The 16,724-nt window shown below is 44.6% G+C and overlaps 1 protein-coding gene across 2 annotated transcripts in view; it reads left to right on the forward strand.

Annotated features, from left to right (window-relative positions):
- LOC140463661 (uncharacterized) overlaps nt 1–16,724 on the forward strand; it is a 68,544-nt gene that overhangs the window by 40,693 nt on the left and 11,127 nt on the right. Inside the window, exons 4-7 of one of the 2 annotated variants that reach the window (XM_072557986.1) lie at nt 4,739–4,910; nt 7,327–7,460; nt 11,734–11,849; nt 13,062–13,180. In XM_072557986.1, the coding sequence (XP_072414087.1) occupies nt 4,739–4,910; nt 7,327–7,460; nt 11,734–11,849; nt 13,062–13,158 (519 nt within the window). In that variant the 3' untranslated portion in view covers nt 13,159–13,180. The remainder of the gene's footprint in view (nt 1–4,738; nt 4,911–7,326; nt 7,461–11,733; nt 11,850–13,061; nt 13,181–16,724) is intronic. The other variant, XM_072557987.1, reaches the window with a different exon arrangement.

Here is a 16,724-nt window from a genome sequence, read left to right on the forward strand (position 1 = left end):
TAGTGGCTCACTTGGACTCCTGGTGGGTGTGCCAGCTGCCACCTCACCCAATGGTGATGGAACCTCCCATCTAGTGAGTGGCATCCCACTCAACGTTTCCCACACAGATTTTACCTGCCATCCCATCTCCCAGATTGTCACCAAAGAACTGCTAAACTTCAGTTCATTGAACTCAGCCACTTGTATATATCTCCTTGGAACTGGGTTAAAGCACTGGGATAGCCAATTAGAGAAAAGCTAATGCTGTTTCTTCAGCTATATGTTAAAGGACAAGTGAAGGACTGGGTCATTTTGGATTTAGTGTCGTGTCATTAGAAATAACTCATTTACCTCATTGTAAAGAAGTGTTTGGGAAATAATGACCATAATTTCATATTAGGTTTCAATGTGATATACTTTGAAACTAGGGTGTTAAATCTGAGCAAAATAAACTATGAAGATATAAGAAGCAAGTTGTCTATGGTGATTTGGGAAAAACTGGAAAGATTTGACAGTATACAGGCAGCAACTAGTATATAAAGAAGGGGTTGAACAGCTGGTTTGAGTTGCAGAGTAGCACCAACAGATTCAAATCCTGTATTGGCTGAAGTCACCATGAAGGCCCTGCCTTCAACTTCATTCTCACCTGAGCTGTAGTGATGCTCAGTTTAAACCATCCCCAATCGTCTCTTTCTCTAATGGGAGGGCAGCCCCATGGTTCTCTGGGACCACAGCAACTTTATCTTTCACCTTTACCTCATATTTAAGGAAATACTACTCAGTCTGCAACAGACATTCATTCCCTCAAGGCACAAACACCCAAACGGATTAGCCATGACCAACAGAAGAAATTAAATATTGTAGTAGATAAAGGAATGTGGATGTCAGGAAAAGGGGCAAATCTGGGATCGGGAGCAAAATAGAACCCAGCAAAGGAGGCAACTTATAAGGAAAGTGAAAAAATGATGTGAATGTGAGTATGAAACTTAAACACAGACTGTAAAAGCCTTCTTTAGGTGTGTGCAAAGTGAAAGATTAGCTCGGACAAATGTGGGTTCATTACAGGTGGAGACAGAATGTATGGTGCAGGACAGGGAAATGGCAGAAAAAAATGAACAATCAATTTGTGTCTCTCTTCACAAAACATGATCTAGACCATCTCCCAGAAGTCTTAGGCAATCAAATGGCTTGTGAAATTGAGGGACTAAAAGAAGTTCATGAAGAGTTCTTGAAAAGTTAATTGTTTTAAAGGTTGATAAATCCCCTGTACTAGATGAGCTTTATTCCAGTTTGACATCAGTAGTAGAGAAATTCTAAAATCCATTATAAAACACTAGGCACTTCGAAATTGATAATGGAAAAGAATTTCCTTTATGGTTGACAAACATGCTGGAGTTTTTGAAGACATAACTCAGGGCATTGGTGAATGGATGTAGTGTATTTGGAATTTCAGAAGGCTTTTGATTAGGTCTCACACAGTAGGTTAGTAAATATTGATATAGCGCATGGGGTTGCTGGAGGGTATTTATAGGAGAAAGTGAAGACTGCAGATGCTGGAGATCAGAGCTGAAAATGTGTTGCTGGAAAAGTGCAGCAGGTCAGGCAGCATCCAAGGAACAGAAGAATCGACGTTTCGGGCATCGGCCCTTCTTCAGGGTATTTATAGTATGGATTGAGAATTGGTTAATAGACAGAAAGCAGAGAGTAGGGATAAACAGACCGATCTCAGAATGGATGGCTGTTACAAGTGGGTTACCGTGAGGATCACTGCTGAGGCTGTAGCTGTGCACAGTCGATATAAATAATTTGGATGGTGGGATCAATTGTAATATTTCTATATTTGCTGATTACACCAAACTGGTGGGAATGCAAGTTGTCAGTAGGATGCAAGGAGGCTACAAGAGAACTTGCACAGACTAAGTGAATGTGCTGGAATATGGGTGATGGAATATAGTGTGAATAAGTTAGAAGTTATTCACTTTAGTAGAATAAAACAGAAAGGAAAAGTAATTCTTAAATATTCAGAGATTGAAAGTGTGGGTGTCCTTGTTCATGAGTCATTAAAAAGTATCTGGGAGGTGGAACACTTCACCCTGGCTTGGAAATACATCGCTGTTCCTTCACTGTCACCAGGTCAAAATTCTGGAATTTGTTCCCTAACAGCATTGTGGGTGTCCTTACAACTCAGAGATTGAGCTGTTCAAGAGGGCACCTTCCTCAGGGCAATTAGAGAGGGACAATAAATGTGCCCACATTTCAAGGACAAGTGGAAAAACAATCAGGTAGCGAGGGCAAACTGTATTTAGTCTTCATCAGAAGGGGATGTGATACAGGAGTAAAGATGTCTTGTTGAAGTTGTATAGAGCTACATTAAGACCTCTCCTAGACTACGCTACAATTCTGGTCTCTTTATCTAAGGAAGGACAAGTTAGGTGAATTGGCCATGCTAAATTGCCCCTACTGTTCAGGGATGTGTAGGTTAGGTGCATTAGTTGGGGGAAATGTAGGGTTGGGGAATGGGTCTAGGTGGGTTACTCTTCAGAGGGTTGGTGTGGACTTGTTGGGCCAAATGGCCTGTTTCCACACTGTAGGGATTCTATGAATGGAGGTTTACCAGATTCCCTTAAATGTATTCCCCCACCCAGTCATTGATCTCACCACCAAGGGGAACTGCTTCTTCCTGTCTACCCTATCTATGTCCCTCATAACTTTATACATCTCAATCATGTCCCCTCTCAATCTTCTCTGTTTTAGAGAAAACAACCCCAATCTGTCCAATCTCTCTTCATTAACTGAAACTCTCAAGGTCAGTCAACATCCTGGTAAGTCTCCTTTGCACTCTCTCCAGTGCTAACACAGCCCTCCTTCGAAGGGACTGTGATAGTAAGGATCTGTGAGTCAGGGTCTGTGGGAATAAGGGGATCACTGAATATAGAAATCACAAATGTTTGAGAGGTATTGAGAGGTTGGACGATTGAAGCAGGCAGTGTTGGTTGACCTCAGGAAGTTACTCAGCCCTGTGTAACTGTACATCCAGGCTGATCCAGACATCCCTCAGATGTAAACTGTGAGATTAACTGAGCTTGGGTGGAGCCCAGAACAATTGCCCTGTAACCAAATCTAATGACAGTCTGTTTTAAAGGGGAGTAAATGACAGGGATCCACAGAGACAGAGGACAGATGAAAAACGGCTGAGATAAAGTCTTCCTGTTAACACTGAGAGCAGTAATAGCTTTGTGCAATGAACACTGTCTGATGGAGAAAGGTTCACACTCCCTCTTCACCACTACCTCGTGGGGTAGAGACAACATAAGGATCTCTTCTCCCTGGGGCAACCTCTCTCTCTCTCACTCACTTTTTACATATGTGTGAGTTTTTCTCTCTTTCTCTCAATCTGTATCTTTCTGTCTCACATGTGTGGATGTGTATGTGTGTATGTCTCTCACTGAACAATTGCTCTTTCAATCTGCGTGAACAATAGGGTTTTGTTTCATTCTGCCAATCTTCTTGACTATCGCTTTTCTTTCTCAAAATGTGTCTATGTTTATCTGTATGTGTATGTGGGTCTGATCATGTGTGCCTGAATATGTGCATGCGTGTTTGTACATCTGCCTGATTGTTCAGGAGAATGGGTTGAAATACATTTCATCCATGATCGAATGATGGAGCAGAATGGACTGATTCTGTTCCTATATCATATGGTCTTATGGATTGTGTGTGCATGTGTGTGTGTCAGCCCAATTCTGAATGTGTATGTCTATGTATCTGCTTGATTGTATGCTTGTCTGTATGTCTGCCTAAATTGTGTGCACATGCATCTGTACGACTGCCTGATTGTGTGTATATTTAAGTCTGCCTTTTTGGGCGGATGGGTGTGTGTGTGTGTGTGTGTGTGTGAGAGTGAGTGTGCACACATGTATTATCTGATGCATTTGGAGCATATGGTTTTTCTGCTGAATGGTGTTCCACTGGTTTTTAAAGCTGAGAACTTGCAGGAAAACAGGATATCCGTTTGGAGGCTGGTTGTTGCAGAATATGCAGCTGCTAACATACAACACTGCTCTCCCAACTGCCTTTCGGTCTGTGTTAGATTCCCTTCACCATCAAAGTGCTGACCAGCAGGACATCGAGGTGCACTTCCAACTCAGAAACATTTAAAAATCAAATGACAGCTTATCACTCCCTCACTCAGTTGCTCCCTGATTCCCTAACTCCAAGAGTTCATTCCCTTGCTCCTTCATTCCCTCAGTTCCTCGTGATCTTCATTTCTCACTCCTTCAGTCTCTTAGCCTCAGTTCCTCAGTCACAGAATTATTGAATCATACAGTACAGAAGAGACCCTATGTCCTATTATGTCTGTACCACTAAAACATTTAGTCCTTCACTCCCTCACTATTCCTCTGATTCTCAGCCACAAACAAGGATTGGGGAAGTGGGAGAAGAGGAGAGAGAGGGGAGGTGGCAGGGGGAGAGAAAGGGAATGGGAGTGTTGGGAGTAGGGGGAAGTGGGTTGGAGAGAGGGCAGTGGGAGGGGTGGGAGAGAAAGAGGAGTGGGAGGGAAATATGGGAGGTGGAATGGGGAAGTGGGGACAAGTGGGGGGTTTGGGGGGGTTGAGGAAGTGGGTGTTCAGAGCTTGGGTTATAGGGAGGACTGAAGGAAGAGAAGGGAGACGGAGGGGGAGTGTTGGTCAGTGCCCTATCCTTTAAAGTCCTTCACAATGACTCTCTAACAATAAACCTTTCTTTTTTCCCCATCCAGGAGTTTTTCCTGAATCACTGCTCATGTGGAGCTGTTGGGATCTATCAGAGTCTGGCAAACCTCCCTGATCTCCAGATAGGATCTTGCAGCAGCTCTCCAAGCCATGGGATCTCCTTCAAGGGGGAGAACACAGCTCAGATCACAGGGAGGACGGAGAACAACAGTCAACAAGGTCTGTCACTGACTTCATCTCCTGGTCCAGCACCAAGTACACTCAGTTTACATAGAACCTAGAACATGGAACATTACAGTGTAATACAGACCCTTCGGCCCTCAATGTTGCACCGACCTGTGGAACCAATCTGAAGCCTATCTATTATACACTATTCCATTTTCATCCATATGTCTATCCAATGCCTATCTAAATGCCCTTAAAGTTAGCATGTCTACTACCATTGCAGACAGTGCGTCCCATGCCCCTACTACTCTCTAACTAAAGAAACTACCTCTGATATTTGTCCGATATCTATCACCCCTCAATATAAAGCTATGTCCCCTCACGCTAGCCATCACAATCCGAGGAAAAAGGCCCTCACTGTCCAACCTGTTTAACCCTCTGATTATCTTACATGTCTCACTTAAGTCACCTCTTAACCTTCTCTCTAATGCAAACAGCCTCAAGTCCCCCAGCCTTTCCTCATAAGGCCTTCCCTCCATACCAGGCAACATCCTAGTAAGTCTCCTCTACACCCTTTCCAAAGCTTCCAAATCCTTCCTACAATGCGGTGATCAGAATTGTATGCAATACTCCAAGTGCCGCAGCACCAGAGTTTTGTACAGCTGCAGCATGACCGCCTGACTCTGAAACTCAATCCCTCTACCAATAAAAACTAACACACTATATGCCTTCTTAACAACCCTATTAACCTGGGTGGCAATTTTCAGGGATCTCTGTACATGGACACTGAGATCTCTCTGCTCATCTACACTACCAAGAATCTTACCATTAGCTCAGTACTCTATTCCTGTTCCTCCTTCCATAGTGAATCGTCTCACACTTTTCCGCATTAAACTCCATTTGCCACTTCTCAGCCCACCTCTGCAACTTATCTATGTCCCTCTGTAACCTGCAACATCCTTCAGCAATTATCCACAACTCCACTAACCTTATTGTCATCCACAAATTTACTAACCCATCCTTCTACACCCTCACCTAGGTCATTTATAAAAATGACAAATAGTAGTGGCTCTAAAACAGATCCTTGTGGCACACCATTAGTGACTGAACTCCAGGATGAACATTTCCGATTAACCATCACCCTCTGTCTTCTTTCAGCTAGCCAATTTATAATCCAAACAGCTAAGTCACCCTCAGTCACATGCCTCTGTATTTTGTGCAATAGCCTATCGTGGGGAACCTTATCAAATACCTTACTGAAATCCATATCAACTGCTTCACCTTCATCCACCTGTTTGGTCACCGTCTCAAAGAACTCAATAAGGTTTGTGAGGCAAGACCTACTCTTCACAAAACCATGTTGACTATCCCTAATCAACTTATTCCTCTCTAGATGATTATAAATCATATCTCTTATATCTTTTTCTAACACTTCACCCACAATTGAAGTGAGTGGTATGTCTACAAACATAGTTTAATCTCTGAACATGGGATCTCGCAACTACAGGAGTTAGTGAGTGAATGATGATTGAGAGAGTGAGAGTGAGGAGTGAGTGAGAGATGAATGAAAGTGAGGGCTGAGAGCATGAGGGAAGAACTCAGTGAGTGAGGAGTGAAAGTGAGCGAGGGCTCAGTTAATGTGGAGTGCAATTGAATGAGGGGCTCAGTGAGTGAAGGCTCAGTTAGTGGGGGGTGATTGAGTGAGGGGCTCAGTGAGTGAAGGCTTAGATTAGATTACTTACAGTGTGGAAACAGGCCCTTCGGCCCAACAAGTCCACACCGCCCCGCCGAAGCGCAACCCAGCCATACCCCTACATCTACCCCTTACCTACACTGCAGGCAATTTAGCACGGCCAATTCACCTGACCTGCACATCTTTGGACTGTGGGAGGAAACCGGAGCACCCGGAGGAAACCCACGCAGACACAGGGAGAACGTGCAAACTCCACACAGTCAGTCGCCTGAGGCGGGAATTGAACCCAGGTCTCTGGCGCTGTGAGGCAGCAGTGCTAACCACTGTGCCACTGTGCCGCCCACAAATGTTTTTAAACTTAGTAAGTGAGAGGTACAAATGTCTGAGGGTGAGTGAGTGAGGGCTCTGTGAATGAACAGTTTAGGCTATTGTAGAGCAGTGTTCTCTGCTTTATACATTGCTGATACTCGTTGAGCAGTGAGTGAGTGAATCAGGGTATGCTGCTGAATGCAAGCTGTACTCGACCATTATTGGAGCTTTGACCCTGTCTGCTTTACATTAAATAGGGTTAAGGTAATTGTGTGAACAAAGCCCCCATCAGTGTTTGGGGGCTGTTAAATGTAGTACTTCCACAGCTGTTTGGATGTCCCTTACCCATAGATCTCAGCTGGATTGGGGTGGGCTGCTGTGTCCTGGTTAAAGAATGTGACAACAGTGAGCTCGCTATGATGGAAGCAGTTGGGTCACACCTGCTAAATAAAGGTGCTTTTGTTACAGCTGAGGATACACAGCCAAACAGCAGAGAACGGAGCAGAAAGTACATGTGTAGAAAAATGTTAAGTCAGCAAGACCTGGTGCTTGGCCATGAAGAACTGAGTGAGCTCAACTCTCACTGCCAGGATCACCAAGATGTGAGTAACTTCAATTGTTAACATCACACTTTGAAGGGCAGTCAGATCATTTTTAAAAACATTGGCAACTGATTTGAGAAAATGTTATGAGAAAGTGCTCTGAATCCACTTGGTGTTTTAGAGTGGAGTGACATTTTTGAAAATAGAAGATTCTGAAACTCTCCTTGGGTCAACAGCTGGTTCAACATTACACCCGTGACCTTGCTGCTGGCAGTGGAAAGTGTCCTGCTTTTGTGCTTCCTGTCTTTACTCTCCTGTAGATGCCTTTGATCTTCCATTTGCTGATTTTTCCTGTACTCACCCCAATGTTGACTCTCAGCAATATCCACCGGGACCTTTTGGAACTGTCCGTGCATCCTGTTTTGTGGCCAGTTTCCTTGTTAATTAGTTAAAGCTGATGTTTTGAAGTTCAGTTCAGTCATTTAGCATGGTGCCTCTGTCAGGAAATCCTGAGCAGGGACACAGACTGAGACTACAGAGACTACAGCAAGTTGCAGATACTCCATGGGGTGCAGTGGTCTTTTCTTGGTCCCTGCTCTTTTTCTTGGTCTAAGGAAGCTTTCTTTTTATTCTATCATGTAACATGAGCATTCTTGTTTACTGCCCATCCCTAGTTGTCCCTGAGAAGGTGGTGGTGAGCTGCCTTCTTTAACAGCTGCAGTCCATGTGCTGTAGGTAAATCCACAAAGCTATTAGGGAGGGAATTCCAGGATTTTAAACCAGTGACAATGAAGAGATGGTGATAAATTTCCAAGTGATGAGTTGGCTTGGAGGGGAACTTTCAGGTATTCCCATATATCTGCTGCACTTGTCCTTCTAAATGGAAGTGGTCAAGGGTTTGGAAGGTGCTGTCTAAGGATATTTGGTGAATTTCTGAAGTGCATTTTATAGATTGTTCACACTGCTGCTACTGTACTTCAGTGATGGATGCTTGTGAATATGGTGCCAATCAAGTGAGCTGTTGTATCCTGTTTGGTGTCAAGCTTCTTGTGTTTTGTTGGAGCTGCACCCATCCAGGCAAGTGCCTCACACTCTGACTTGTGGAACTTGGCTACAAGAGAGAATATTAAAGTGAGCATACAGATCAGCGACTGAGTTATGGAAATTGTTGCTGAGTTATGTAGACCATCAAAGTGCAAAGACAATGCCAACTCACTCTTCACTAATACTGCAGTGTAAGGAACTGTGGCTATTTCATAAGTGAAGAATGGATGCAGTTCCTCTGGTTAGTGGAGACTGGCCAGCACATTCCCATTTAACAGAGCTGAGCTTTGAATTGATCCCTACTTTATTTCTCAACCACAGACTTAAGCCTGACAACTGACTGACACTAGATCAGACTGTTTACACCTTTTATGTCATATTCCCACCAACAAAACAGCACTCGAATGCAATGTTTTCCCAGCCAGTCCATAGCCCTTATTTATAGTTTTGTAACCATTCCATTCAAATGCTGGTCACCCATATCTTGCTCATCATAACCTGAGGTCATCCAAAACTTTGATGCCTGTGTCTTAACCCACTGCAAAGCTCTGTGCCCATTCTCCCTCTCTCTCTCTCTCACACACACACACACACACACACACACACACACACACACACACACACACACACACACACACACACACACACACGATTGTAACATTCTCATTCTTGTTTTCAAATCTCTCTAAGGCCTGGCCCCTCCATCCCTCTGGAATCTCCTCCAGTCCCACAACCCTCTAAGAGTTCTGCATTCCTGTAATTCTATCTGCTGGTGTACCTTCATTTGCCTGACCTGCTGGATTCCCGAGGAGAAAGTGAGGACTGCAGATGCTGGAGATCAGAGCTGAAAACGTGTTGCTGGAAAAGCGCAGCAGGTCAGGCAGCATCCAAGGAGCAGGAGAATCGACGTTTCGGGCATAAGCCCTTCTTCAGGATTCTCCTGTTCCTTGGATGCTGCCTGACCTGCTGCACTTTTCCAGCAACACATTTTCAGCTGCTGGATTCCCTCCCTACCCGCCTTGCCTTGTGTCCTCACCTTCCCCCTCAAAACCTATTTCTTTGACAAAAGCTTTTGGTCACCTTTCCTAAAAGCTCCTCCTGTGGCTCAGCTTTAGTTTTTACTTGATGACGCTGCTGTGAAGCACCTTGGGATGTTTCACTGCAATCAAAATGCTATGTGAATGTAGGCTGTTGCTGCTCTTAAAGCCTCTGATCATAACAAGGCAGCTGCAAGCAATATTTGGCCTCGGCACCACTGTGACCTTCACTTCTCCATCCCTGCCAGAACCTCTTCAGGGCAAGATTAGAATGGGGGCAGATTTGGTAGTGATGCTTCCACAGTGGAATAACCGGCTGTAAATTCGTTACACCGCAGAGAGTCCACTCAGCCCACTTTGCGGTACCGACTGTGTGGAAGTGTTACTCAACTAGCCTCACTCTGCCTTCCTTTCCCTGTTACTCTACAAATCTCTCCTCTTTGGCTGATTATTCAATTGCCTTTCCAACGCCTCAATTGGCTCAGCCTCGATGAGATGCATTTCAGTCTAAATTGGTGACTGCTAAATAGAACTTTTTGCTCATGCCATCATTGTTGCTTTTGCCAATTACCTTAAATTCCCACCTCCCTCATTCGCAATCCCTTCCCAAGTGGAAACAGTTTCTCCTGATCGACTCTGTCTGGAACCTTCCTGGTTTTAAAAACCTTACTCAATCTCTCTTCAACCTTCTGTGCAAGAACAACAGTCTTTCCATATGATGGAAATTCCTCACCCTGGAGGCATTCTTGTAAGTCCCTTAAACCCTCTTTCTGTTACTCTTACTGAAACGCCTATAACTGGATACGAAATATTCCGAGGCTGAATCATTGCCCACTGTCTGGAACACTGGAGACCACACCTATATCCAGAGATGTGTTAGGACCCCTTGAACATCCTGGCTTCCTCCCTCCCCGGGAACTACCCAGGGAGTTTGAACTTGTTACATGGAATTTCCTGGCTCTCGGAGAACCTGCAAGGCAGAATCCGAGACTTCAGGAAGGTCCTTGGTACTTATCTCAATTGTTACTTAGGAAATCTCAGGCAGAGAAAACCTCGCCTAGCTCTAGGATAAACATACAACTGACCCTTTAATTCCCTCTTGACCTTTCACCAGCTCCCCGATCACCCCCCAACCTGACCTGACTAGACCCCATCACCCAACCTCCCCCAGACTCACCCCAATCTACCAATTGCCCCAACCTCTGATCTGGATAACTCCTACAATCTGACTCTCTCCTCCATCTGATTCCCTCAACCTTCAAACTCCCACTGAAACTCCAACGTTCTTGGACTGTCTGTGTGCCATCACAACCCTCCGGCTGCCCCATCTTACCCCATTGACCCTCCAACTGCCTTAATGACACAATCCCAACCTGACAATTCCTTCTGATCTGACCAGCCACCCTATACCCCTTTACATACCTACCTCTATCCCATCTCATTCACTTAACCATTCCATCTCCCTGAGCTCACTTGCCTAACCCACCCATTATTAACCCATTATTCATGATAGTTTGTGGAAAGAAACCAATCATTACCACAGTTGGAGGTCAATTTGATTCATTGCTTAAAAAGGTTATTAGACATGACTTTAACACGAGGTAATGAATACAAATGTTTTAAAAGGGATGAAGTACTCAAGCAGTTTTAAATGTACTGAATGGACTTTTATCAATGGATGTGTTTTTATTTTATTACAATGAACTCTGTAATTGGTATTTAGAACTCTATTTTATCCGAGAGTGGTCTATCTATGAGTCTGAGGTCCACCTTTGGGCCAATTAGCATGCAGGATTTGAGGGCAAAGGTGAGCAACAGGAGGCCAAGTTTAGCATGTGTTGACACTTAGCATATGGGGGACATTGGGTTTGCCAAGGAAGCGATCATGAGCTGGCCTAGAGACTCCAAACGCATCATAGGGGTGACCTCATGGGTAGGCATGAGATAGAGTGAACGCCCTGGGTGAGGGCCTGATGTTTGACAAATGCAACTAGAATGGGGTCCCTTACTTTAGCTGGCACCCAGTCTGACCTACCCCCAGAATGAAACCACTAGAGCTCTTGTTTGGATGCTGGCAAACCAGGCTGGGAAATGTCCTGACTCGAGCTACCCACCTTGATGGTGAAAATGCAGCTTATTAACTCAGTTCTTCTCTCCACAGACACTGCTTGACCCATTGAGCTCCTTCACCTTCTGTTTGTATTTCAACTTCACCTGGAACATTGCCCAATCTTTTCCGTTGTGCATTTCAGGCGGAAGGCCAATCCAGTGGGAAGATCAAGCTCCTGCTTCGTGATTCCAAGTTAAAAACTCGCCCAGTCAGAGATTCATTTACCATGTTAAAGCAGTCCTGCCCTCAGCTTTATAGGTAACTATTGGCTCTTGCCCTGCATTATGCCTAATGCATGTATTTTTCTCCTACACTGACATCTTTTGCAGGTCTGCACCACATGCACGAGCTGAGGGGATTGAGCTTTGCTCTGTCTCTTTCTCTAGAATTGGTGGGGGGAGGGGGGGGGGGGTCGTGGTTGTAGTATACATGTCCAGTGATATCAGTGGTTGGGGAGAGAGAGTACCATGTGTCTCCAGGCACTGTTAGGAGATGCACTCAAGTGTTGGGGTTAGGTCAGGGGGAAAGGGAAATGATCAATGCACTGTGTATGAAGTGGGATGGTAAAGAGATAGGTTTGTTTCTGTCATGAAAGTTTCTACAGTTCTCTAAGCACATAGACATATTTCTGACTCCTCCCTCTCTGCATACCACTGTTTATTAAGTCTCCCTACAGTATGGAAACGGCCCTTCAGGCCAACAAGCCCACACCGACCCTCCAAAGAGTAACCTGCCCAGACCCATTTTCCTCTGACTAATGCACCTAACACTCTGGACAATTTAGTATAGCCAATTCACCTGACCTGCACATCTTTGGGCTGTGGGAGGAAACCGGAGCACCCGGAGGAAACCCACGCAGACATGGGGAGAACATGCAAACTCCACACAGACAGTCACCCAAGGTTGGAATCAGACCTGGGTCCCTAGCGCTGTGAGGCAGCAGCGCTAATCACTGAGCCACCATGCCGCCCTATTGGGTAGGGAATTGCCCAACTTTACATTCTGGTGTAAAAAGTAAGGTGTTGTATACTTGTGATCTCCATGGTTGACCAAGGGTGACATCCTACCATCTGATCAGGCCTCCCACAGTGGACACCAGAAATGCTCCAGGGAATCTTTGCGTTCAGTTTCAGACTTTAGGATGTGGCACAGGGGCACAGAACAGACAGAGTGATGGTTCAAGGTGGAGAACAGAAGAGAGGTGAATTGACAGTGTGATGTTCCAAGCATGCTGAACAGGCAGATTGATGGTTCTGCTGGCAGAGAATAAGCAGCCATGGTTCCATGGGCACAGAACAGGCAGAGCAACAAGTAAGTAACAAGCAAAGGGATTATCCAACATTCACAGACAGACCAGTAGTGGTTCTAGCCCACACTTGCCAATGCCTGAGCCAAACAGCATATCTGGGTCATGCAGGTGGTTCAGAACTACAGAAAGATCATTGTTAATTAATCTGTTTCAATCTTTAGGCCGGAAGATGGAAGAAGCAGTCCTCTGATAAAGGAGACAAATTCTGCCAGTGTGTGGGGCCTCAACAGCAACAGTGACTGGGAGTACACTCCCTGATTGTTTGGGCAAATTTAGTGAAGTGAGTCTCATCTTTCAGCTGCCATTAATATCACAGATTTTTAGAGTCAGTTACACCAGAGAGAGTCCATTAAATCTATGCCAGCTCCCGACAGAGCTATCCAGTCAGCCCCACTCCCACATTCATTCCCTATAGCCCTGCGAGTTTCACTCACTCACTGTTGGCAAAGGTTTTTCTCCACATTTTCCCCATCACCCCCAGTACCATTCCCCATGCCCCCAGCACCACCCCCTGCCCCCAGCACCACCCCCTGCCCCCAGTACCATTCCCCATGCCCCCAGCACCACCCCCTGCTCCCAGCACATTCTCCACCACTCCCAGCACCATTCCCATGTCCCTTGTACAGTCTTCATCTATCAATAGCACTAATCCCCATTCCCAGCAGATTCCTCATTGACACCTAGCACCATTCACTATGCCTCCCCCACACTGTAATATCTGTACCCTCTTGACCTTGTGGCCTCAGCTGGAGGGGTGAGTTGTTCCTTGCCTACCTTCTCTCATTCATAAGTATTCTTCAGAGATAAACACGTCTGGTATGAATCTTGCCCTCTCCCAGTCCTGTTCTGCCCCTACACAGGAGCCCTGCTTCCAGTTCATTTTCTCCTCCGTTTCCCTCATGCATTTTCTGCCAAACCACCTTTCAACCACAGTCTGACTGAAGGATTGATCTCTCTCACTCTCCCTCATTCTCTTTCTTTCACTCTTGGGTATTATTCATTAATTTCCTCTCTTTTTCAGCTATTTCCAGCACTTCTTCATTAATCCTCAATACATGTGGTGTATATGCACACAGATCATTCTCCTGTGCACAACTCGAATGCATTGAGCTCACACAACAGTTTCTTTGCCTATTGACCATATCTCCGAGCTGCGTAACATTATTGACAGAATGTGGCAGCTCAGCATTCTTTATCTAAGATTCAGGTTCAGTTTGTATGATGCTAACACAGTCTTGATTCGGACAAAGCTGAATATCTCCATTCTATTTAGTATCTCACAATTGTATCTCCCATTGCCTGTGGTCAGCTGCCCCAAGGAATGGGAATCTTTTCAAAGACTGAGAAGCAGACTTTTGACCAAAACAAGAATCATCTGAGCAGATTCCTTGACTACTGAACTGCTTTCCCAGTTTTTGCCTTTATCCATAACACCCAGTTATTTTCCTGTCTGTGTATGTGAGGGGGAAGTTTATTGGGAGGTTAGAGTTTTTACTAGTAGAATTATTTGATGATAATTAAATATCATTATTAGTGATTATTTACCTATAGTTACAGCCTATTTATTTGTAGTAAATAGAAAATGTTAATAAAATGTTAAGTGAAGAAAGTCCTTAAAAGGACCGTCAATCTATAGGGAGTGCAATGGGTGGGAGATATACAAGGGAATCGCAGTTTATGTAGTTAAATTATAAGTTGCCCACAGAAATTATGATGAAAAGCCACCAGACTTGAAACATTAACACTGCTTTCTCTCCACAGATGCTGTCAGACCTGCTGAGTTATACCAGCAATTTCGGTTTCTTTGTTGAAAAGAAATAGTCTTTGGTCAATCATGTATTTTTAGTCAATTGCTACAGAAAACATTTTAAAGCATTAAATCCTGCTGAGTCCTTCTTACAGCTAATAATCTCTTTTTTAAAGTCAACAGTTTTCACATAATCATAACACACGGTAGATTTGAATTCAAGGTCCAGAATTACAGGGAATGTCTCTAAATTGAGTACATAAATCCAAACTAATACTATTTTATACATTAGGACTGAAAGTACATAAGGTAATGCAGTTGGGCAGGATAAACAAGGCAAGGAAATACATGATGAATAGTGGGACCCTGGGAAGCACCAAAAAATAGAAGGACCTTGATGTGCATGCCCACTGGTTACTTAAGTGGTTAAGAAGGCACATGGGATATTTGCCTGCATTAGCCACAATATAGAATTTAAGGGCAGAGAGATTATGCTGGAACTATTGTGTGCAGAAGGGATGTGATTGCACTGGAGAGGGTGCAGAGGAGATTTACTTGGATGTTGCCAGAGCTAGACAGTTTTAGTTATGAAGAGAGATTAGACAGACTGAGGTTGTTTTGCTTGCAGAGGAGGAGATTGAGAGGGGACATGATTGAGATGTAAAACATTTATGAAGGGCATAGAGAGGGTAGACAGGGAAAAGCTTTTCCTCTTGATGGAGGAATTAATGACTGAGGGCATAGATCTAAGGTAAGGGGAAGGAAGATTAGAGGGGATGTGAGGAAAAATGTTTTCACTCAGAAGGTGGTGGGAATCTGGAACTCACTGCTTGTAAGGGTGGTAGAGACAAATTCTCATAACAGGAATGAACTTAAACATAGAACATAGAACAATACAGCACAGAACAGTCCCTTTGGCCCACGATGTTGTGCCGAACATTTGTCCTAGCTTAAGCACCCATCCATGTACCTATCCAATTGCCGCTTAAAGGTCGCCAATGATTCTGACTCTGCCACTCCCAGAGGCAGCGCATTCCATACCTCCACCACTCTCTGGGTAAAGAACATCCTGACATCCCCCCTATACCTTCCACCCTTCACCTTAAATTTATGTCCCCTTGTAACACTCTGCTGTACCCAGGGAAAAAAGTTTCTGACTGTCTACTCTATCTATTCCTCTGATCATCTTATAAACCTCTATCAAGTCACCCCTCATCCTTCGCCGTTCCAATGAGAAAAGGCCTAGCACTCTCAATCTATCCTCATATGACCTATTCTCCATTCCAGGCAACATCCTGGTAAATCTTCTCTGCACCCTCTCCAAAGCTTCCACATCTTTCCTAAAGTGAGGCGACCAGAACTGCACACAGTACTCCAAATGTGGCCTAACCAAGGTCCTGTACAGCTGCAATATCACTTCATGACTCTTGAATTCAATCCCTCTGCTAATGAACGCTAATACACCATAGGCCTTCTTACAAGCTCTATCCATCTGAGTGGCAACCTTCAAAGATCTATGTACATAGACCCCAAGATCCCTCTGTTCCTCCACCTACCATTAACCCTGTATTCCGCATTCTTATTTGTCCTTCCAAAATGGACAACCTCACAGTTGACAGGGTTGAACTCCATCTGCCACTCCTCAGCCCAGCTCTACATCATACCTAAGTCCCTTTGCAGCCGACAACAGCCCTCCTCACTATCCACAACTCCACCAATCTTCTTTCATCTGCAAATTTACTGACCCACCCTTCGACTCCCTCTTCCAAATCATTAATAAAAATTACAAACAGCAGAGGACCCAGAACTGATCCCTGCGGAACTCCACTTGTAACTGGGCTCCAGGCTGAATATTTACCATCTACCACCACTCTCTGACTTTGACCCATTAGCCAGTTTTCTATCCAACTGGCCAAATTTCCCTCTATCCCATGCCTCCTGACTTTCCACATAAGCCTACCATGGGGAACCTTATCAAATGCCTTACTAAAATCCATGTACACTACATCCACTGCTCTACCCTCATCCACATGCTTGGTCACCTCCTGAAAGAATTCAATAAGATTTGTAAAGCAAG

Source organism: Chiloscyllium punctatum, chromosome 38, assembly GCF_047496795.1.
Source record: "Chiloscyllium punctatum isolate Juve2018m chromosome 38, sChiPun1.3, whole genome shotgun sequence".
In the NCBI taxonomy this organism is placed as follows: domain Eukaryota; kingdom Metazoa; phylum Chordata; class Chondrichthyes; order Orectolobiformes; family Hemiscylliidae; genus Chiloscyllium; species Chiloscyllium punctatum.